At 30.2% G+C, this 24,726-nt stretch overlaps 1 protein-coding gene across 7 annotated transcripts in view; it reads left to right on the top strand.

Moving 5' to 3' along the window:
- Window positions 1–24,726, top strand: part of LOC127728229 (disabled homolog 2-interacting protein-like) — a 130,649-nt gene that overhangs the window by 10,766 nt on the left and 95,157 nt on the right. For 5 of the 7 annotated variants that reach the window (XM_052235458.1, XM_052235459.1, XM_052235457.1 and 2 more), the window contains exon 4: window positions 22,033–22,092. In XM_052235458.1, coding sequence (XP_052091418.1) covers window positions 22,033–22,092 — 60 coding nt within the window. Of the gene's footprint in view, window positions 1–6,940; window positions 7,316–9,612; window positions 9,789–22,032; window positions 22,093–24,726 lie in introns of those variants that run through there. The other 2 variants (XM_052235464.1, XM_052235463.1) reach the window with 2 other exon arrangements.

Below are 24,726 nucleotides of genomic sequence, written 5' to 3'. Positions count from 1 at the left end.
AAAAAATAATGATTGTAAAAAGGTGTGAGTGAAATTAAACTCTTTGTTATTTTTCTAAAAGGCTAAATTTAATTAGCAGGAAAATGCATTAATAGGGAAGATAACCAATTTAAACCATGCAAATTAATACAAGAGTCCATCCGTCTGTTCCTCTGTATGATCGTCCTTCTGTGCAACTTTTGTATCAGCAACTGCTTCTGAACCACTGGACAGAATTTTGTGAAACTTTCACAGAATCTTACTCACATGATGTACTTAAGCGCTTCCTATTTCATTTTTTCATCTGAATGAATTCTGGATCTACTTTTTATACGACCGCAAAAAATTTTTGCGGTCGTATATTGGTATGACATTGGCGTCATCGTCGACTTCGTCGTCCGTAGACACATTGGTTTTTGCACTATAACTTTAGTTTAAATGAATGGATCTCTATGAAATTTTACCATAAGGTTAAATACCACAAAAGGAAGGTTGGGATTGATTATGGGGGTTATGGTGCCAACAGTTAAGGAATTAGGGGCCACAAAGGGGCCAAAAATAAGCATTATCTAGTTTCCAGACAATAACTTGTGGAACGGTGTATGGATCTCTCTGAAATTATACCACAAGTTTCCATACCACAAAGGGATGGTTAGGATGGGCTTTGGGGGGTTATGGCTCAAACCGTTTAGGAATTAGGGGCAAAAAAGGGGGAAAAACAAGGTTGTCCTGGTTAATGGACAAATACTTTAGTACAAAATATAATTTAAAGCAGTGTAAGGGAGGTAAATCAAATACATCATTTGAATTACCTGCCTTACACTGCTTTTAAATTATGTATAAAGTAATGGTTAATGAACAATTAAGACAATTAAAAAGCAGTGTAAGGAAGGTAATCCAAATACAACGTTTTAATTACCTCCCTTACACTGCTATTAAATTATGTTTAAAGAAATGCATATTCATAAAGTAAGACCAGTAAAAATATTTGCAAATGTTGCATCTTTTTTTTTCACAAAAAAATCCATATGAAAGATTTGACACCATATTTTAAATTCTATTATAAAATAGATTAAGTTAGCACTATGGTAAATTTAAATGGGTAATAATGGTTGCAAACTCCATTGGAAATTTGAATTGAGATTATGACCATATCTTGAGGGAAAGAATTTTTTTGGGGAAAAAGGGAGGGGGGGGGGGGGGGGGGGGGTAAAAAGAAATTGTGGGGGTCAAATTTTTCTCATTTCAGATTTCAGAAATTAAAAAGAATTATTCTTCAAATATCATTTTTTTTTGCAAATTGCAAATATTGAAAAATTTCAAGAAGTAATCTTTAATTGCACAGTATGGCGCATTAGATTTGTAAAATCTTTGACCACATTTATTTCTTTGATATGCTGAATCTAACCGTGTATTTAGATTTTTAATTTTGGGTCCAGTTTTCAAATTGGTCTACATTAAGGTCCAAAGGGTCCAAAATTAAACTTAGTTTGATTTTAACACAAATTGAATATATGGGGTTCTTTGATATGCTGAATCTAACCATGTATTTAGATTTTTTATTTGTGGGCCCCGCTATCAAATTGGTTCATATTGAGGTTAAAAGGGTCCAAAATTAAACTTTGTTTGATTTCATCAAAAATTGAATTATTGGGGTTCTTTGATATGCCAAATCTATCCGTGTATTTAGATTTTTAATTTTGGGTCCCGTTTTTTAAATTGGTCTACATTAAGGTCTAAAGGGTCCAAAATTAAACTTAGTTTGATTTTAACAAAAATTTAATTCTTGGGGTTCTTTGATATGCTGAATCTAAACCTGTTTAGATTTTTGATTATGGGCCCAGTTTTCAAGTTGGTCCAAGTTGGGGTCCAAAATTAAACTTTGTTTGATTTCAACAAAAATTGAATATATGGGGTTCTTTGATATGCTGATATCTAACCATGTATTTAGATTTTGGATATTGGACCATAATAGGTAAATTAAAATTTTTTAAGTTCTTAGACCACATTCATTCTGTGTCAGAAACCTATGCTGTGTCAAATATTTAATCACAATCCAAATTCAGAGCTGTATCAAGCTTGAATGTTGTGTCCATACTTGCCCCAACTGTTCAGGGTTTGACCTCTGCGGTCGTATCAAGCTGCGCCCAGCGGAGCATTTTATTACAGTTTATTGAAATTTTCTCACAATCTTTACCTAATAATTGTAATGCAATTGTGCATTTCCTATTTTGTTTTTAGTCCAAAATTATTTTTAGGGTTTCTCTTAATTAGCACATTCATTTTCCGGGTTTCATAAACAAATCGTGTGCACACTACAGTACACATATATACTCCTTTCTCCCTCTAAATTCCTAACCAGAAATTGTTGAAATGTTCTCAAAACATCCACCATATAATGCACTGACATAGTTTGGGGATGTTGGTTGGATTGGTAAACAGGCACTTGAGCAGGCTGGGTGTGAGGAAAAGTGAATACTGAATTTGTGTAATCAACTACTACAGTTTTCAACCCAGTTCCCTGAAACTTAATAGAAAGATCTCACACACATTTTGAAGTTATGCACCTGCTATTAAAGAATTTTGAAGAATTTTTTACCTTTTTTCCGAATTGGGAACTTTGTCACTTTTCAGCCAAGTTATAAAGAGGAAACCAATTTTGGGTAATCAACTTTTACAACAGTTATCAACCCAAATCCTTTCAACTTCACAGAATGATTGTGCATATATTGCAGTTTTGCACCTGCTTTTATTGATTTGTCTGAGGAATTTTTTCCTATTTTTTTCAAATTTTCAGAACTTTGTCATTTTTTCAGCAGAATTTTCAAAAGATGATTACAATTTTTTTAGCTCACCTTACTCGAAGGATCCAGTGAGCTATTCTCACCACTTGCAGTTCCTTGCCCTTTATTGTCGTTTGTTGTCTGTCGACTTTTACAAAAATCTTCTCCTCTGAACCTACTGGGCCAATTGGCTGAATTTGACCACAACCATCATAGGGATATCTACCGGTAGTTTAAAAAATATGTCTGATGATCTAGCTTGCCATCCAACATGGCCGACATGGTTATATATAGACCATGAGGGTAAAATGTAAGTGTGTCTATTATCTTGAAAACTGGTATAGATAAAGAAAATCTGACCCTACTCTCTATTTACATCAAAACTGTCTGGTGACTTCTTATAGGAGTTATTGCCTTTTAAATAGTACAAAGAAGTTATGGTCCTTGATAGATAGGAAAATGGCACTATGTGGTGTTTCCGTGCAATAACTTATGAATCTTTCAACCAATGCTTTTTAAACCTAAATATTTTGATACTAATGACAAAATGGAGGTCAAGATTGATATTGACAATTTTCACTTTTACTGTTGTTCTTGATAGATTGGAATATGGCACTTTATGTTATTTCTGTGCAATTACTTATGAACTCTTCAACTAATTGTTTTCAAATTTTAGTATGTTGTTACTGATGACAAAATAGAAGTCAAGTTGGATATTGATGATTTTCACATTTGTTGTTCAGGAGTTATGGTCCTTGATAGATTGGAAAATAGGCACTTTATTTGGTTTCTGCACAATTACTTATGAACTGTTCAACCAGTGCTTTTAAAACTTTTATATGCTGTTGCTGAAGAAGAAATGTAGACAAATATTCAATATTGAAGATTTTCAATTTCTCTGTTCAGAAGAGGCAGGTGCAAACAAGCATGAAAGCACCTTCAAAATAAAGAAAAACTGGTTTGCTGTCAATTTGGCAGCTCATTACATGTTGCCTATCATCTTGAGACTATTATAGTTAGAAAGAAACTTTTCATAGCATAAATGGTCAGCAAGACAAGATCTACAAATAAGTCAACATGGCTTAAATCATCAGACAATTCCTGACAGGAGTTGTTGCCCTTAAATGAGGGTTTTTGACTAATTTTTGCGTTTTTGTCTATAATTTTGAAAACTTTAACAGATAGACAGAAACTTTGAATTGCAAAAGTGATCAGCAAGACAAGTTCTACAAATAAGTCAGCATGGTTGAACTTATCAAACAATGGCTTTTAGGAGTTATAGCCCTTAAAAGACAATTTTTACTTTTTTTTGGCATGTTTGCCTTTTATCTAGAAAACTGTTATAGATAGCAAGAAACTTTAGATTGTAAAAATGATCAGCAAGACAATATTTACAAATAGGTCAACACAGCTGACTCCTTATAGGAGTTATTGCCCTTAAATGACAATTTTTATGCTTTTTTGTGTTCAGTTAAAAAGTACAGAAGATTGAAAGAAACTGTAAGCAGTAAATATGATCAGCAAGACTAATCAACAAATAGGTCAACAAAGTCAAAATTGTCAGTCCACTTCTTAGAGGAGTGATGATTTTTGTCGAGCCTTCGACTTTTGTTGAAAAAGCGATACATAGCGATCCTACATCCCGTTGGCGGCGGCAGCGGCGTCCACAAATATTCACTCTGTGGTTAAAGTTTTTGAAATTTTAATTACTTTCTTAAACTACCCTGGATTTCTACCAAACTTGGAAGGAAGCTTGTTTATGATCATAAGATAGTATCCAGAAGTAAATTTTGTAAAAAAAAAATTCCATTTTTTCCATATTTTACTTATAAATGGACTTAGTTTTTCTGCCAGTTAACATTACATTCACTCTGTGGTTTAAGTTTTTAAAATTTTAACAACTTTCTTAAACTATCCTGGATTTGTACCACACTTGGACAGAAGCTTGTTTATGATCAAAAGCTAGTATCTAGAAGGAAATTTTGATAAAATTTTGTTCCATTTTTTCCATATTTTACTTATAAATGGACTTTTTCTTCCAGTCAACATTACATACAGTCTGCAGTTTAAGTTTTTAAAACATTTATTAGATTCATAAATTATCCTGGATTTTTACCAAACTTGGACAGAAGCTACTTACAATCAAAAGATTGTATAGAGAGGAATATTTTTATTAATTTTTTTCCTCATTTTTGTTGAGCCTGCGATTAACAGCAAAAGTAGGCGAGACACTGGGTTCCGTGGAACCCTTACGAATTTTTACCCATTTTATGTTTTTTGCAAACACTATAGTAGATAAAGAGAAACTTAATGTCTGAGTCATAATGATCAGCAATACAAGATCAACAAAAAAGAGACTTTAGTCATGAATTACATTCTAGTCTACAATGTTGGAGAGGGAGGAAGATGCACATAGATCAAGGTGAGAGACACAGCTCTAGTTATTATTTACCCAGATCTTAGGAACTTCACAGAAAGTTTGCAAACTAATTGAGGTTGTGCACCTTCCATTATGGAGTTTTTAAAAGATTTCCCCCATTTACCATGTTATAAATTTGATTTATATCAGTTTCCATTGATTAAGAAACATTCTGCACAATCTGTTCATATGAGTCTTTGATCCACCATTTTGTACCTTCAGTTTTTTTTTTCATTTAACTTTTTTTTAGGTTTTAGGTTACTCTCGGCAAATCATTGATTTTGAAAGGGTCTTGACCCTGGGGTATCACTTTGTGAGCTTTGCTCCCATTAATTCTAGCTTTGAATTTCTATAATCTCTTTCCCTTTCTATTCACATCACAGTGTTTTTCCTGACATAATCCTTACAAAATTGGAAGAATTTTTCAAATTTAGCTTTGCAGCTAACTTCTCAATTTTTTTTCATTTCATTGTTAACATCTACAAGTTAAAAAATCAATCGTTTATAGTTTGATACTACCTAAGATAGAAAACGAGCTGAGATATTAAGCACTTCAATAAAGAATATGATATGTTGACCTTTCCTTGTATGCTTCAGATCAAATAATAACAGAAAAATCATTACAACAGAATAAAAGATAGCTTGCCAAATTTGAAAGAGTAAGGATTGTTTATGCAACAGTAAATACATTTGGAGAAATGATGTAACATCATTAGAACAGGCAATATTCCAGAGTTATGAGACCAGAAAACATTTTCTGCTGAACATCAAATGCATTTGGGGAAAGTGACATAAAATCATTAGAGAAGAAGATTTTTCAAATTTGGGAAAGTTGTAACTATTCAATTGGTAATATTCAAAGTTGCAATGTATGTCTATATGTAAATACTATTGACAGAAAATCATTAGAGTAATTTGTCTAGAAATTGGTAAAGTTTGATGATGTAAGGAGAAGCCATTAAAGATGTTTTCAGACTGATGATCTCAGCATGATGTAAGAACACTCTCAGGAGAAATGAGATATTTTGCTGACCATGTTGTTTTCTATACAGACATGATTAAATTGAAAACATTGAGAGTAATAGCAGTTTGTGACTTTTTTTATATTGTTGAATTTTTTTTCCAAATAACCAAATTTACTCCTGTGAGTTTATTAAGCATACTCCGAAAATAAAAATCTTCCTTTTATATGAGGTCCTGTTTTGGATCTAACAATGTATAGTACATAAAATTTTTAATAACGCATTTTTAAAAATAGACAATTTTTAAATGCGGTGACCCAGCAGATAGGGTCGACTTCCTGAAAAAGAAGAAGTATACATGCATAGATATAGTCAAGATTTGTATATGCTTAAACAAATAAAAAATTACTCCTGGGATTTCAAACTTTAAGGAAAAGATTAATACAAATTGATTATAATGTACCATACAACATTTGTTTGTTTGTTAAGGGGTTGGTGTCTCACTTCCTAGAACCTTTATTGTTACTGCGGGTATTTATTGTTATGTTAGGTTTACACTCAAATAAAAACTTAAGATCTATCATATTTATTAAAATTGAAAATAAAACAATGAAAAGAAGGAAACTTTTTTCTTTCTTTATGACTTACAAGGAAATTTGACAAAAACACTTGATTTGTACAATAAACAGTATGGAACTGGTGTGATATAGTTTACAGATTTAATCATCAAATGATTCCATTGTAGGCTAAAGTGTCTATACTATAGTAATTGAATTTTGTTAGTTATAACAGTGAAAGTAATGGTTCTCACTGCAAAGCATCTTGCCAATTCTCAGTGCAAGTGGTAGGAGGGGAAATTGACTATTAAACACAGCAGATTTTACTGTGCGTAACTTCTTTATATTGAGATGTAATACTATCACTTGGGATTGTTATAGAAAAACCGGGTATTAAGGGTACTCAGGCATGTAACCCGTGTGATTTACAATTTTTCCGCGGGTATTTGAACAAAGTGTTAATTGAAGAAAGCAAATAAAGTGGACGGATTACACCATAATGGGCTGTATTGGAATTTTGTATTTAGATTTGTAACAGAAATGGATATTTTCTACTAGGAAGGTTTAGTTACAAAGTGAAAATGTTTTTCCATAAATCTAAGAAGTACAGTTTAGGTAAGACTATATAGATTAATGTAACTGTTCTGTTTGAAACTAATGTAAATGTATTACAAAGTAAATTTATTTTATGGTTCATTTTTATTTTTTAAAGCTTTAAAAGATTTTTTATTTGATGAAGTTAAAGATATCATTAACATTAGAATTCATTGTTTTAAATTAACATCAATACTGTAGCTTCTAAATTGACCAAAGGCTTAGGAAGGCTTTGAAATGATAGTACTAGCACATAATTTAAAAAAGTTACTTTGCTGACTCTAGTGGACTTTCAAAGTACATGTAAAATGGGATGTGGATTCAAACTGCTTGAATGCGTGTAAATTTTCCAAGAACATCTGAATGTAAGTTATGAGAATGGTTTTTTTTATCATAATGGGTATTATGGAAAAGTTGAGCTTACATGTCTTCTATGAGCTACAAGACCTTGATAAGGAATTTATTTTAGGGCTTATAAAAATTGATAGCCCTGTTGTAACTATAGAACTAGACTTGGAAATAATAGGTTTTCACCTAGTTATGGCAATGATGTAATTTACAAAAGCTTCAAGATTTATAGAATTCTTTGTTCCAGTACTGAATAGATAACCTTTTTTTGTATGAAATGTACACAATATTTAATAGGGAAGTAAAGGCGTTTTTATTTAGTAGAAATTATAAAAGGTGAATATCAAGCTTTGACATTTAAAAGCAATTTAAAATAAATTCACTTGACAGAAGATAAAATTTTATATGATATTTGGAAGGTTCTGAATTCATAATTATATTTTTCAAATGGTGATGATCTAGACCATTTAAGATGTCATTTTCAAATAGCAGTCATTGGTATTTGAGAAAAATTTTGTGTAAAAAAAAAGTAAATGGAGTTGAAAAGAGTTGAATTTGGCATAGATGAAAGCCTACTTATTTCCCTTAAAAAAAAACCTGAACACTGTTTTAAAATAAAGCAAACATATTTTCAGCATACCTGTATGTCAGTATGAAGTATTACAATGCCATCAATTTTAAACTTCTAGTATAAGCATCTCAGAAATATATACAACCTAAAGGGAACCAAATATTGAGGTGTGATCCTTGATGATATTGTATGTATAAGAAATGATAATTTTAAAACTGATCCATATATTATTGGTGATCAGTGCCACTTTCATTTTCTATCCAACAAATACTTTTAGTCAAACTGGTCATATTGTTATTTTTAAACAAAATCTCATACTAAATGCATGGTGTAGTATAAAGGTTGATGACACTGATAAGCTTGGCATTAATAGAAGATGCCATCTTTGATAAATAGCTTATTTAATAGGTTGATGCAATATGTTTCCAAAATGTTCAAACATTAAGACAGACCTGAGAATGGATTAAGTTGTTTTTTTAATTATTTACTATAGAAATAAGAAGATGTGGTATGATTGCCAATGAGACAACTCTCCACAAGAGACCAAATGACACAGAAATTAACAACTGTAGGTCACTGTACGGCCTTCAACAATGAGTAAAATCCATACTGTATAGTCAGCTATAAAAGGCACTGAAATGGCAAATGTGAAACAATTCAAACGAGAAAACTAACAGCCTAACAGTATGTTCAGCAGCATTTGGATCTTATGATTTTGTTTTGTTCAACTCTGTTGTAACTAAAGCATTGTAGACTTGTCAGCTGAGAAATAGGTGCTGTTTTACTTTGTTCTGGCTACTAGGTTTGCTTTTATAATCAAAAGGGAAGCAAATGGTTTTCTATTTTTGTTCTCACTTATAATGGTCCTGCTATCTGTTAATGAACAGCAAACTTCTGCTCATGTGGATAAGTTTCAAATGAATTTGACTGACCCTGGACTAGCTCAGGCAAGAACTAACATTACCCCTTATTTGGTATTGTAGGCTTTTATATGATTTTCACTATTAAATCTACTGATTGCTGTTGTGACTGTGGGATTAGACTGTCCTTTCTGAACTTTTCCAATTTCAGTACAAAAGGATTATTCAATATGAATTCATGCACATGTACTAGATGAACACTTTAATACCATTCTCAGTTTGATTTCTTACTGTTTACTGTCAGCTCCTTAAAATTTATTGAATGATATATGGTCTTTATAATAATTGAAATATATGTAAAAACATACTAAATGACCATGTGAATGTTATACTCTATGAATAGTTTTTATTGGTACTTATGATGGAAGGGTTATTTACATGCTGGTAGTTTATCTATATGCAGGTACATGTATATATTTTTCTCCTTGAGCAGTGTACCATAACAAATCATAAATATTTTAGTGAACATGAACTTTTAAAATAGGTTATCCAGCTTAAATCTTAGTAAATGGCGTATTTTAAAGTTACAAATCATCAGATGTGATATTTTGACTTGGGAATTTACCATCTAAAATGCATTGTTTTCGGAGCAAGACAAGTTCTGTAAAGAAGAACAATAGAAGAAGTAGGAGTATGGACCATTTAGATTGTATCGGTGAGATTCTTATCCATTTCTTGAATAATATTTTTTGTTGTCACATTTAAATGGGGTCACATGATGTTTATGTAACGATTGACAGTTGATTCATTTTCGTGGTCAGATACATTACATTTAATGTTTTATGAAAAAAGAGGACAAAACACTGATCACAGCATTGCCAGGCACTTGATGTAACATAAAGCTGATGAATTACCCAGTTTGTTTTCCTTACTTTTAGTGATAATGTTTTGAAAAAAATTTGCAATATGAAAATTTTAATGCATCATTAGGTTTTGAAATGCCTTTAAAAAAGACAATGTTTGATGTAAAATATGATAATGGTAGCAGACTTTAACCCATTTAAAGCATTAACAACAGCACAACTCCATAAAACATCCTTGTTCCAGAATGACTTTTCAGAGGATTGTATTTTAGTAGTTTGTTTTCAGAATATTTTTTACCTCTAAAACCTCTGTAACATTCTATGAAGTATTACGACATAGCATTCACAAGTTATTGATTGTAACTTGGAATTGATCTTAAAACAAATATTACAAAGTTTGTTCAAGTTTTATTGAAATAATATAAAAAAATAATGTATTAAATTTCCCATGTTTTGAGTAGAACCAGTTGAAAAGTTGAAATAGGTTATTAAGGTTTGGAAATACTTTTGTAAGAAGAAAACTTATATTTATATTTTGGCTTTCCTCATGGTGATGGACTCTGCTTTCTGTTGAAATATTTGTGTTGACACCCATAGATATGTAGATATTGGCTTTCCTGTACATTTGTGTATGTTAGATTCTTTGACAATCTTTCCATATCTCCTTAAATGAAAAAACCATAAGAGCAGTGTTCAGAATGATTTAAGACCCCCATTTTAGGTTGATGAAATTCATGCAGGAAAAAAAAAAAGATTTTATTTTTATTTCTATATTAATGACAGCTTTTTTGGTAGAAATAGTGTATTTATCACTCTGTTTTTCAGACAATATAAAATGTTACCCTGATAGAAAAAAGTCAATCTTTTGACAACTCAGTTATGGTTCTTTAAATAAACCAGAGATCCTTTTAGTTTCTGATCTGATATGATAGAAATTCATATAGTTCGTTGAAGCTGAAGAACATTTTATTTTTCAATGTCCCCTTTATAATCTCTTTAGAAAAGAGTTATATGATAGAAATTTGATAAGTTGTAAAAATTTCGAAATGTTAAACACAAGTGCCAAGTTTAATAGGCTTTTTATTCAAGAGGTATTGAACATTATTGCAATTCATATTAATAAATGTTTTGAATTCAGAAAACTATCAATATAGTACAGATATGTTAATATGTAACCCATTGAGAATATTTGCCTGTTAATATTATGTATAAATGTTATGCTTTACTAATATGGGTATGGCTGTGGTCTGATCTTAGAATTGAGATGATCATATACATATTTATATAAGATTATCAAAATTATTGTGTCAATTATCAAAATCATTGTAATAAATTACTTTGCTCCTCATGGGCCCTTTAATATTGGAATAAAAATAACTTATCTTATCTTATAGAATTACAAATGTAGTCTCAATATTGGAATAAAAATAACTTATCTTATCTTATAGAATTACAAATGTAGTCTCAATATTGGAATAAAAATAACTTATCTTATCTTATAGAATTACAAATGTAGTCTCAATATTGGAATAAAAATAACTTATCTTATCTTATAGAATTACAAATGTAGTCTCAATATTGGAATAAAAATAACTTATCTTATCTTATAGAATTACAAATGTAGTCTGAAGTTGAACTATTATGTAGTCTGAAGTTGAACTATTATGTAGTCTGAAGTTGAACTATTATGGAGTTAGAAAGTTTATAATAACTATTAAAGGGGGAAAAAATTGCTCTGTAGAATTCTGAAGCAACCTTTTCTCCATTGATACTATAGTGACTGGCTTTGGCAAGTCTTATATTCAGACTCATATTAAGAAACCATATAGTTTCCTTGCAGTTTTTGAGGGAAAGCTTTAAAAACTGTGGTGAATGTTGTAATATTGTAAACATCTATCGGTAATCATCTGTTATCTCTCAAACACAGTTGTTTTTCTGTTGTAATTACATAAAAATGTAAAAGCCATCTGTGAAAGATAAAAATTATATACCTATTGATACTCTACTGTTTGATAATTAATTATAATTTTTGTTGCCAGTTGATCATAGGGCTTCTTATTAACTCAGATTTTGATTGATATACAGTAATCTTATATAATATATATATATATTAAAAATATGTTCTGTTAAAAAATGATGTATTGTACTTCTAAATGAGATCTTTATCAGCGGCAAAATAAAAAAAAAATTAAAATGAGTTATACATCTATTAATGTTGATGAATCTTTCTATTAATTTTTGACTTGGTCAATGAGGTTTCTTTGAAAGTTTAACCCATGGTATGCAGTAAGAAAGTTAAAGAGATCATGTGACTGGGATTGTAGTTTGTAAATGAAAAATCAGACTTTATGAATTTGGTGCTTCTGAAGTTCTTTTCTGGATTTAACCTCATCAGGTCCGGTAACACCCTATAAATTGAAAGCCAAGGATGTTTGAGATCCTAAGCATGTGAAAAAATATGATCAAAAGGGACCTAAAATAAATAGCCAAATCTATCTAAGGTCAACAATATTTAAAACCTTTCTCCCATCATAGCCATTAGTATTCAATCTGTTTCTATATTATTATACACTTAAGTATGTCAAGCAGGACTTATAGAAACTAGAGTGGTATGTCAGTACTATTGTTACATAAATCAGTTACACAGATGTTATACTACAAAAACATATCATTTTACTTACCAATAATATTTTTATAGGATTTAGATATTAATTGATTGATAAAATCTTCACAAAGGAGAGGTGAATTAATTCTTTCTTACTAATAGATACACATACTCTCTAAAATTTGTATAAATTGTATATAAATTGTAGACATTTCTTTTTTATCTATAGTCTTTAAATCTGTGCATTGATACATTCCAGATAAAAAAGAAAAATAGATTTCAATACCAGGATTTTAGATTCTGTATATATGTCTAATTTTACAGAATTTTACTTTATTTCACAAAAAGGTTTAAATGCATTTAGCAAATATTCAGTTGTCAACAAATGGCCACATTGTTAATGCCAGAAGTTTTCATTGAATGTTAATGGTCAAGGTAACATGTTTTTTTGGTTTGAATTGTTTCACATTTTGTCATGTCAGGACATTTTATAGATGACTATTTTTTATGGGTTTTGCTCATTGTTGAAAGCCTATAGATGTTTAGTTCATGTCATTTGGACTGGTGATAGTTTTCTAATTGGCAATCATACTACATCTCCTTATTTTATAACAAAAGGTAAAAATATGATATATGCAAGTGTATGCAATTAGAATACTAAAATGAGAATTTTTTATCAATTTATTTTGTTAATTGTTTGACAGTATTTTATAATTTACTACTGAACAGCTGGTAGTTCTGTACAAAGTAAAACGTTAATGAAGAGAGAAAAAGTTTTTTTTACAATAAATTTGTTTAGAAAGATGGTAAAACTTCAAGTTGTAGGTAATTTCTTTGAAGATTTATTTAGATCTTGTGATGAACATCCTCAAGTATTGCTGACAGATGTCACTCCAAATAAAAGTTAGGCAATGCCCTTTATTTCATTGTACTTTGAAAAGAAAAATAGATATTGGATAAAAAGGTTTTATTTTCCTTAAAACAACAATGAATAAGGAAACATGCTTAAAAAAATTATTTTTGAACATAGAAAAGTTAGTATCAGGGCAGATATGAAGAACATTTTTGTGTTGCTTGGTACAACATAAGGGTTAAAGATTCAAATCATATTTTTTTAACACGCATATCATGTCAAATGGACACCCAGCCCTGCAAACAAATATTCTGACAAAGGAATTACTCAGATTTTTTAAAAACTTTTTAGATATAATATGTGCCAATGAGTCAACAATCCAATGAAACAAAAAAACAAAAGACAAAAAAGCAGTTTTTTTTTTACGATGAGGCTAACCTTTGTAGGAAGGAGATTACCTCATAGACCAGAATTACTAATCATTGAATGTAGGTACTTTGATTTAATATTTTTTTATAAGAAATGAGGTTGAAAAATAGTAACTACTAATTTTAAAAAGTCATTTCTGGTGACAAATGATAAGCTACTTTACACTGTTTCCTAAAATGTATGGTTTTTGTCTCGCCTTGACGGAGTCAAAAAGCGAGACATAGGAATGCTGTTTCCGGCATTGGCGACGTCAACAATGTATTAGTGTGTGATTAGATCTAGTTTATGGTGAACCACTAGAGGTAGGTCAATGATATTTGGTATGTAGTTGTATTAGCATTGGCACATCTAATTTCCATGGTGATTATTTGGCCCTGCCCCCTCAGTCGATTGACTTTGAAACTTTTGCTAAGTTTACATGTATTAGTTTGTGATTAGGTCAGTTTATAGTGAACCACTAGTGGTAGGTCAATGATATTTGGTATACAGTTGTATAAGCATTGGCATATCTCATTTCCATAGAGAATATTTGGCCCTGCCCCCCTCAGTCATGGTCTATTGACTTTGTAACTTTTGATTAGTTTACATGTATTAGTTTGTGATTAGATCAGTTTAAGATGAACCACTAATGTTAAGTCAATGATATTTGGTTTGCAAATTTATTGGCATTTGCAAGTCTCTTTTCCATGGAGATTATATAGCCCTCCCCCTCATCATGGTTCATTGACTGAATCTTTTACATAGTTTACAAGTTTATGTTTGTGTTTAGGTTTGTTTAAAGGGAATGACTTATGATAAGTCAATGGTATTTGGTATGCAGTTGTATTATCATTGGCACATCTCATTTCCATGGAGATTGTTTAGCCATGTACCTTCAGTCATGGTTCATTTACTTTGAATATTTGCATAACTTACAATTTAAAGTATTGCTAGACATATCTCTGTGTTAACAGTTTATTTATATACTTTTTCTACATTTTGCACTTCCAGAATACAGAATGTCTTTCTTGGTGTCATATGACATCTTACTTTATACTGGTACCAACAAATATTTGGTTACTTAGTACTTTTTCTTGTAATAAGGGAGATAATGTGCAGGTTTCAGTTAACACAATGTCTTTAAATAAATGGTTTCAAGGTACTTTTCCATGAACCCTTGGCAAAAATGGCTCCTTCTGGTCTACACAAGGTCATTTCCAGCTGGACTTTTTCTATGTCAGATGCATCCCATCACTATGTAAAAAAACCTTATGGATTTTATACTGTACCAGTTTGAAGTTATAATATAATAATCTCAAACTTTAACATACGAGGGGCAATAATTCCTGCAAGAAGTTATTAACCCAAACACTTTGCATCAGTTCTGTTATACATGTAAAGTAATCAGAGGAGATTTGATCAAAGGCAAAAGTCAATATTTAGAACATGACCTTGACCACAGTTTTCAAGTTATGACCCAAGGGTTTTAAATTATAAGACCCTAGGTCTTGATGGTTTATTGTATATAAGTGACAACATAGCTTAATCGAATTGTGACAGGCACATTACTCCTATAAGAAACCCAAGCAAGAAAAAAAAGATAAATTTCACAAAGAAAAGTGTTAAAAGTGTGGGTTAATAGCTGTGAGTTTCAAAAGCACAATAACAGTTTCCAATTCATAATACCAAATATGTTATTTACAGCTTGCAAAACTAAAATACAATGCAAGATAAAAAAAAGGCAGAAGAAAGAAAAAAAATATAATCAGAGCAAAGTCTTAATAGAAAAAAAATTAAATACAATTCAATGTATTTATTGATGGACTTTCATATTATGACTTGTATACATTCATCCTATACCTTTTCGGCAAAATTTCATCTCTACCTGAAAGCTACAGGTTACATTAGTCATTACAAACAATTTTTCCTTTTATTTATGAATACTTGATTTCATTTTGTGTCATTGTGTTGTACCAATCCAGACTAAAATGAGATTATTTATTTGAATTTTTAAATTCAAGGGTTTGTCATGATACCAGTTTAAGTGTTCCTAATTACAGGTTAAAAGTTTTTTTATACTGGGAATTTTCTTCATTTGCTTATATTCAATTTAAAGAATAACTGACTCAGCCTTACTTTTCACAGCCTCTGGAATTTTACTGGACCAATAATTTTAAAAATAGCTAGATGGCAAACTAGCTGCTTTTTCTTCAGTGTACCATATATATAAATTGTGGATATATATAATTATAAAATTTGGCGTAATAAGGTTACATTTTTAGTAGAACAGGCAAAGAAAAATTATTTCCAAAATGCTATCTCAAATTGTAAAGATAGTAAAACTATCTGGAAGTATGTCAAAAGTCTAAATCCCAAAAAATTACATAATAATATCACGCATTTGGAATATAAAACTAGTGTAATTCAAAATGATGTTGATATAGCAAATACATTTAATGTGCATTTCACAAATATTGCTGAAGGTATAGTTGATAACAAATTATGTAATGATGATGAAGGTCCAAGTTTCGATGTACTCAACAAATTTGTGAAATCAAAGTTACAAAGGGGTAGTGAAAAATTCATTATACCAGAAATGAGTAGTTAAGATGTAAAAATGTATTTAAAAAAACTTGACAAGTCTAAAGCAACTGGTTTAGATGATGTTGGACCAAATATTTTGAGTATGTGCAGCGATGTCATTGCACCAGCTTTAACATATTTATTTAATCTAAGCATCAAATGTGGTAAATTTCCAAGTATTTTTAAAACTGCAAGAGTTTGCCCAATTTTTAAAAGTGGCGATGCTTGTAATCCTGATAATTATAGACCAATAGCAGTTTTGCCTTGTCTCTCCAAAATCATAGAACGACATATAGCTGATAGTTTGTATATATATTTAAATAGTAATGACCTTCTTAATACTACACAGTCAGGTTTCAGACCTAAACATTCGTGCACAACTGCACTTACTAAATTAGTAGATGAATGGTTAGCAAATATAGATAATGGAGAAATAAACAGAGTTATATTTTTAGATTTAAAGATAGCTTTTGATCTGGTTAATCATATTATTTTATTAAGAAAGCTTGAATATTATAATGTTTCAAACTGTACACTAGACTGGTTTAAGTCATACTTGTTTGAACGAAGTCAACAAGTTAAGGTCAATAACGTCATGTCTAATACTAAACGCATAAAAACTGGTGTACCACAAGGCTCTTTCCTTGGCCCTCTGTTATTTATTTTATATATCAATGATTTACTACTGAACATAGAAAATTCATTAATAGATTTATATGCAGATGATTCTACATTACAAAGTAAAGGTAATAATGTACTTCAGTTAACTGCTAACCTTCAAAATGATATTCATGTAATTGAAAACTGGTGTTCGCAAAATTGTATGAAACTAAATGCCAAAAAGTGTAAATCAATGATTATTGGTTCAAAACAGAGGCTTTATTCAACTGGGAACAGTTTAGATATCAAAATTTCAGATGAACAAATGGAGAATGTAGATTGTGAAAAACTTCTCGGTTTATATATCGACAAAAACCTAAATTGGAATGAGCAAATAGATAAAATGTCATGTACAATATCAAATAGAATCAATTTATTACAAAAGATAAGAAAATATTTACCTATGCATATACGTATTATTTATTTTAATGCTTATATTCTGCAATTGTATGATTATTGTTGCAATATATGGGGAAGTTGCTATGAAAGTGGAATAAATAAACTTAATAAGTTATTAAAGAAATCTGCTAGGGTTATAGTAGAAGCTGACATAATGACATCATCCAGTTTGTTGTTTAATAGTTTAAACTGGTTAAATGTGGAAAAACGCATTCAATATCAAAAGGCAATACTTGGATTTAAATCATTAAATGATATGGTTCCTAACTATTTACAAGAAAACTTTCATTTCATTGGTATTCAGAATTATAATTTACGTTCGGCTGATGAAAAACTATTAAATCTTCCGAAACCAAAAACAAACTTTTTAAAGAAAACATTTACATATTCAGGTTCTCAAATATGGAACAGTTTACCAAATGAAATAAAAATGAGTGATACACTTGTATCTTTTAAAACAAAATGTTACAAATTTTTCATCAATTGTGCAAATTAATATGCTTTTTTATTATTATCTAGATACAATTGTATATTGTGTATAATATATCATTATAATATTGTATGTACTTATAAATATGTTATTATTATTTTGAGGACTCTCAGGAAGATTAGTTTTAACTAATGGGATTATCCTCTTGAAATAAAGATTATTTATTTATTTTATTTTATTTATTTATAGTCTTTGGTGTTGTAATGTTTGGACTGTACTTGGGATCCATGAAATGAGAATAAATACATTCTCTGCACAAATCTTAGTTAGTTCAAGATGGTGTTTAACATTGATAAAGTGTTCAACTTGTACAACTCTTTATGGGTTTTTCAAATGAGAATATTAAAAAACTTTTGACCTTCACTTTTCAGTCAGCGATGATCAAATTATAGTAAACACACTAATAAACATTTATTTCAGCCTAATTTACTTCATTTACGATTTTCTGACCAGAATTTCCATCTTTTTCTCATTTGTGCCCACCTCTTTGTCCAATATTGATGTTTAAGGACCAAACTATTTGTCAGATAGTGATATTTAAGGACCATTTAACATTAATGAACCAACATACAAGTTAATCTGATTTTTCTGTGGGAGAATATATTGTTTTGAATTGTGCAATCATCAGCAAACTTGAGATTTTTATTCCCATTTTTATACGCCCGTTTACGGGACATATTATGGTATACCGTTGTCCGTCTGACCGTCCGTCGTCAACATGTCAGACATTAACTCAAAAACGCTTTAACCAATTTGCATAAAACTTTGGTGAATTGTTAATATCTATTGACGTGAGCTCCCTTTCGTTTTTTATAAATTTTAGTTTTTACGTTTTCGAGTTATGGGGTTTTATTCATTAAAAAAAGGGGGATTTTCCAGTTTTCGGACAATAACTCAAGAATGCTTTGATAATCTTGTAAGAAATTGTGGTGAATTGTTTATATCTATTGACATGAGCTCCCTTTCGATTTTTGTATATTTTAGATTTTACGTTTCGGAGTTACAGGGTTTTATTCATAAAAAAAGGGGGATTTTCCAGTTTTCAAACAAAAAATCAAAAATGCTTTCAGCAGTTCTTATGAAACTTTGGTGATTTGTTTATATCTATTGATGTAAGCTCCTTTTAGAATTTTATAAATTTTACATTTTACATTTCTGAGTTATGGGGTTTTATTCATTAAAAAAGGGGGGAGGGGGTTTTCCAGTTTTCTGACAATTGTTTATATCTATTGATGTAAGCTCCCTTTACATTTTCATAAATTTCTAATATGACATTGACAACAGATTTACTAAGTATTGCACAACAGCACAGTGTATTGCACAACAGCAAGAAATCTTTAATTGAATATAAATTCAATTCATATAACCAATTTCAAGTTCTTTGACTACATTTATTCAGAAACCTATAATATGTCAAATATTTAATACAATCCAAATTCAGACCTGTATCAAGCTTGAATATTGTGTCCATTTTTGCCCCAACTGTTCAGGGTTGGACCTCTGCGGGCGTATCCAGCTGCGCTCAGCGAAGCAGTTTATTCACTTTATATTTCTTTCCCTTCTAAATTAAATATAATATTTTAAAGACTGCATCCATGCATTTACTAGATTATACAAACTGTACAACTAATGAAAATCATTGGAGAAAATACAAAAACCAAAAATACAAGGTCAAATCATTAGTCATATTAAACTAAGACGATGTTGTATGATATAAGTGAGACAACTATCCACCAGAGGCCAAAGTAGGAGGATGTAAACAACTATCCAGCACTGTAAGGCCTTTCAACAATGAGCAAAACCTATACCACATCTAGTAATAGGCCCTGGAATGACAAAATGTGAAACAAGTTGTTTTCAGTCTGTTATTGTAATTGCAAGTGATGTATGTTTGGCTATTGTATTAACTTTGTGATTTATATTGATTTATATGCTCTAAATACAGTATTATGACATATATCTTGTAAAAGCAGTCTTTGCTTATTCAGATGTAAGTCTTTAAATTTGTTTATGCTGTAAAATAATGTGTTTATGAGGATAAGAAATTTTCAAAAAAAAATCAAGGACAATTTTTTGTAACAAACCCGTAATGGTTTAAGAATTGAACAATTTCATAGGAAAATGTAAGGATTAAAGAAAAAAATTGTAAGGGTTCTGCGGAACCTAATATCTTGCCTACTATTGCTGTTGTCAGTATAAAAGTGTAAAGTTGACCTAAAAGTGAGTCCATTTATCAGTAAAATACAGAATTAAAAAAGGAATCAAACTTTTTTTTTAGATGCTACTTCTTGGTCTTGAAGATTAGTGTCTGTCCAAGTTTGATAACAATTCCTTAAGGTTTACAAATTTATCATGTCAAAAAAATTCAATCCCAGACTGTCTGAAAATGTTAACTGTAAAAAACTTAAGTCCATCTATCAGACAAATATTGAAAATAAAAAAAATGTATTTTCTATAGTTTCTGCCAAAGTTTCATAAAATTGTATGAAGACAAAGTAATTGATGTGTAATAAACTTTAACCCCAGACTGTATCTACTTGTTAACTGTAAAAAAAAACTAAGTCCATTAATCAGTAAAATATGGAAAAATGAAAATAATTATTTTCAAAATTTTGCTTGTGATACTGTATTTTCGTCATTCATAACCAAGCTTCTGTCCAAACTTCATAAAATTCCATGAAGGTTTGACAAATTTATTAATGACTGAAAAACTTTAACATCAGACTGAGCTTGAATGTTATTTGTAAAAAGACTAAGTCAATTTATCAGTAAAATATGAAAAATTAAAAATAGATATTTTCTAAATTTTGCTCTGGATACTGTTTTTTGGTCATAAACAAGCTTCTGTCTAAATTTCATAAAATCCCATGAAGGTTTGACAAAGTTATTGATGACTGAAAAACTTTAACCACAGACTGAACCTTAATGTTGAAGCTGCCGCTGACGGAATCTAGGATCACTATGTCTTGCTTTCGCGACATAAATGTTGCAGGCTCAACAAATATCAAGCTCCTCAACAAAATTTTAAAGCTATTTTGCTAAGGCAGTGTTTTTTTGTTTATTTTTATTTTTGTAGATTCAAAGCTTTGTAATTCCTAAAAAAAGCAATATTAAGATGTTTGATTAATAATATGTTTAAGACATAATACCCTCAGATAATTTGATGCCTGTTTGAATAAGCTGGAAAATCATCAACAAAAGGTTTAAAGAGGTGTAAGATGATAACAACATGATATAGTTGAGTGAACTAAAAGGTCACGATCTAATAATATATGAAAATGTTTATATAAAGATGTGATGAATACAGGGATTTATGCTTGAGGTATCATTTTGCATAATACGTGAGCTCTATTGATAGCACGTAGTTAGGATAGCAGTTTTCAAAATTACATGTTGGAGTATTTATAAATGAAATGCAACAACCATTTAACATCCTCTATACAGAGTTAGTCATAAAAATTTTAAAGTAAGTCTAGTAGCATGAAAATACCCACAAAATTGTTAAAGTCATTGACAAGGATTATGATAAACTATTTGTAACTTTTAAGCTGGAGTTATCTCCCATGCTATGATGAATTAAAATTTATCGGTATCATGTATCTAAATAAATGATCAAAAAGTAAAACACAGAGAAAGAACAGCTTTGAGAAACTAAGAACCAAATGATATCTCGATGAATAAATATTAAATCAGGGAATCTTCAGTATTTTAAAATTCATACTGAAACAAAAGATTTAGAGGTTTTACTAAATATGCATGACCTCGCTTGGAAATATTTTATAATGCCTGTAAAGTTAACAGGTTTTAAACATTTAGTGAAGATCTAATAAAGAACTTCTTTGAAGGCAGATAATTTATAGTACTTCAGTTTAAAAGTCATTGAAATCGAGAGTGCACAAACGTAAAGTGAGAACTTTGTTTAAATCTAAAGATCTTCAACCAACAATAAAAACAATGGAATGGGAACAACAATGAAATACTCACAGACCAAGTGAAGCCAGGTTTATTTAAAAGTGCATCTTTTATGATAAGTTTACAAATTTATGCATATACATGTATTTATATATTTTACTAATTAGTGCGGTTTGTTTATTATAGTGACACCAGAAAGGATGTTTAGATCAAGACTTCTGGATAACTGTAATGAAAGCTTGCCAGGTAAGAGATTTATGGATAACAGAAAGATTTTGGAGTACCGGTATATAATTGTACATTTTGAAAAACTTATATGATATAGTTTTATAAGTATGATGTTGAGTGTGCATTAAATGAATATCATCACTTAAATAAATAAATGAATAAAACAAAAAAAATATTAAAACAGCAATACAAAAGTTTTTTATATTTAAAATTGTATAGAGTGAGAGACCCATATTCGCCGCATAATTCGTTCATTTCCACTTACATCCGACCTACATTCGAATATTTGGAACTTTTTATGAAGGTTTCAGAAATTTAACTATATGAAAAAAATGTTTGATAGACAAATTATCTTCAAAACATTGGTTAATTGTTCTAAAAATGAACGCAAACTCAAGAGGAAATCAAGTTGTTCGTGTACCATGGGGGACACATTTTCGCCGCAAAGTATGATACGACCATCCTCATTATCCTTGTATATTATAAAAACGAAGGTTTGCAATTACATGAATAAGCTTGAGAGATCATTCCTATACGATTTTTCTCACAAATATTTACTTTAAGACTGCGCATGATTGCCATATAAATCTTACATAATTGCCAAAATCATTTAAAAACGCCTGCGTATTTCTCAATATGTGCGAATAACCTTGGAAATGGGGTAAAGAGGAATATCAACAGTTGTAACATTACAAATAGCCTTTACCATCTATTTAGGCAAGTATTGGGTAAAGGCACACAAATTTTACAGAAAAAATAGCAAAACGGCAAAAATGTGTCCAAGGCGAATATGTGCCACCCACTCTAAGTAATATCAAGTAATACAAAATTATAATAAAAAAGACTTGGTGTACTGTCCATACATAACAAATTTTCATAAATATGAGTTAAACTTGATAGTACATGTTCATCTAAAACATTAAAAAATAATAAGTTGCTGTGTTAAAATTAATAGGTGCAAAGTCAGATAAAACTATTACTGCTAAGATTTGTTTTAAGGGTCAAACAGAGGTACCTGATTACATCTAGGTATGTGAATGTTAAAGAATTGGAATAAAAAGGAAATGATAAAATCAACAGACTGAACAAACAATCATTTGTTTCCTAAGTATATTAAGAATAAAATATTCAACATTCTAACATGACGTTCTTCAAACGCTTTGAGTACACACCCGTGGTAAAATATGAATATATTGTTTGGGCTGTTCCAATCGTACTCCCGCGTCATATGTTTTTTTATGAATGAGCTACCCGACGTCATAGAACTATGACGTAAGAATATAAGCATTTTACGGGAAAAAACACGCTTGTGAAACCGAAAATCATCACAACAAGGAAACGTAAACAAACGATGCAAACATGTGTTATATAAGCCATTTTTTGTATACATATAAGTACAATTATCATTTAGATCCATCCAAACCTATATCTAAATATGTTATTGTAAATAGTTTAAGCATATCATTTATTCAGTTTGCTCCGGTCTTTTACGTCAATTTAATAGTGCGTTTATTTATGGGAACTGCAAATAATGCCTTCATCTAGAGCGCTTCGATCCAAAACAATTGCCGTATTTGTCCTATTAGAATCGAAATAATTCATGGGGGCTTGAATATATCGTGATTTTACCACGGGTTGTCCCTTTATGCCGATATTTTACCCCTCGCTATCGCTCAGGGTACTATATTTGTCATAAAGGGCCAACCCGTGGTAAAATCACGATATATTCAAGCCCCCATGAATTATTTCTTAAATAACTTACTGCAAAGTTTGAAATGTTCTTCATGATTTTGTAAATTCTATATTTTCTTAATATTATCTCTCAAATGAATCAATTTAATTTCTGATACCTTCAGAATTTTGATCATCCAAATAGAAATTAAGGCTTAATAAATATCCCAATCTGAAAAATTTTCATCATCATTTTTGAGCACTCCATATGAATGCAACAGATGACATTTCAATGAAGAGCATGTCTTAGATTAGGTAGTGAACAAGTTAACCACAAACTAACAGTGTTTAATTAAGAATTTAAATGGATGTTGGTAAGGGAATATCTTTTAAATGAAATTTAATCTTAATCATTCTGCTTTATAACACACACATTTTGTCTAAATAATAAGTTTAAATAAGATAGTTCTTTGTGAAAGATATTTTTTCAACAAAAATAAAGAAATTTGATTCTTTTAATAAAATTATTTATTTACATTCACATTCAGGTATAAATTGAGTTCCACAAGATCAGCCCTTATGATTAACCTTGGTGTTGTATTACAATACAAGTTCAAACCAGCCAATCAGTTTAAATATCAACCACTGTTGGTCTTCAGTATAGTTAAAAACAAAAGAATATTTAGTTGTGTTTATAAATTCAGGACTTTTTGTCTGCTTTCTCTTTTAGATCTATATCTATGTCTGACATCAAGAAATTTGATTTTTTGTTGAACTGTAAGAATAAATAATTTGTATTATCTCCCTTTCATCAGGAATCAATATATACTAGAAGTTGCAACCATTATAGCGTAATTGTAAAAGGCCTTGAAAATTGTTTTTTAACATCCAAACCAGTTAATAAATCGTACACATATTTTTCATTTAGTTTTGGTCATTGTGGATTTATTAAAAAGTTTGGCTTCAAATTGCGTTATTTTT

This window comes from Mytilus californianus, unplaced genomic scaffold (assembly GCF_021869535.1).
Source record: "Mytilus californianus isolate M0D057914Y unplaced genomic scaffold, xbMytCali1.0.p SCAF_2, whole genome shotgun sequence".
In the NCBI taxonomy this organism is placed as follows: Eukaryota; Metazoa; Mollusca; class Bivalvia; order Mytilida; family Mytilidae; genus Mytilus; species Mytilus californianus.
Note: the sequence above shows the minus strand (reverse complement) of the source record. Positions and strands in the feature narration are given on the sequence as shown.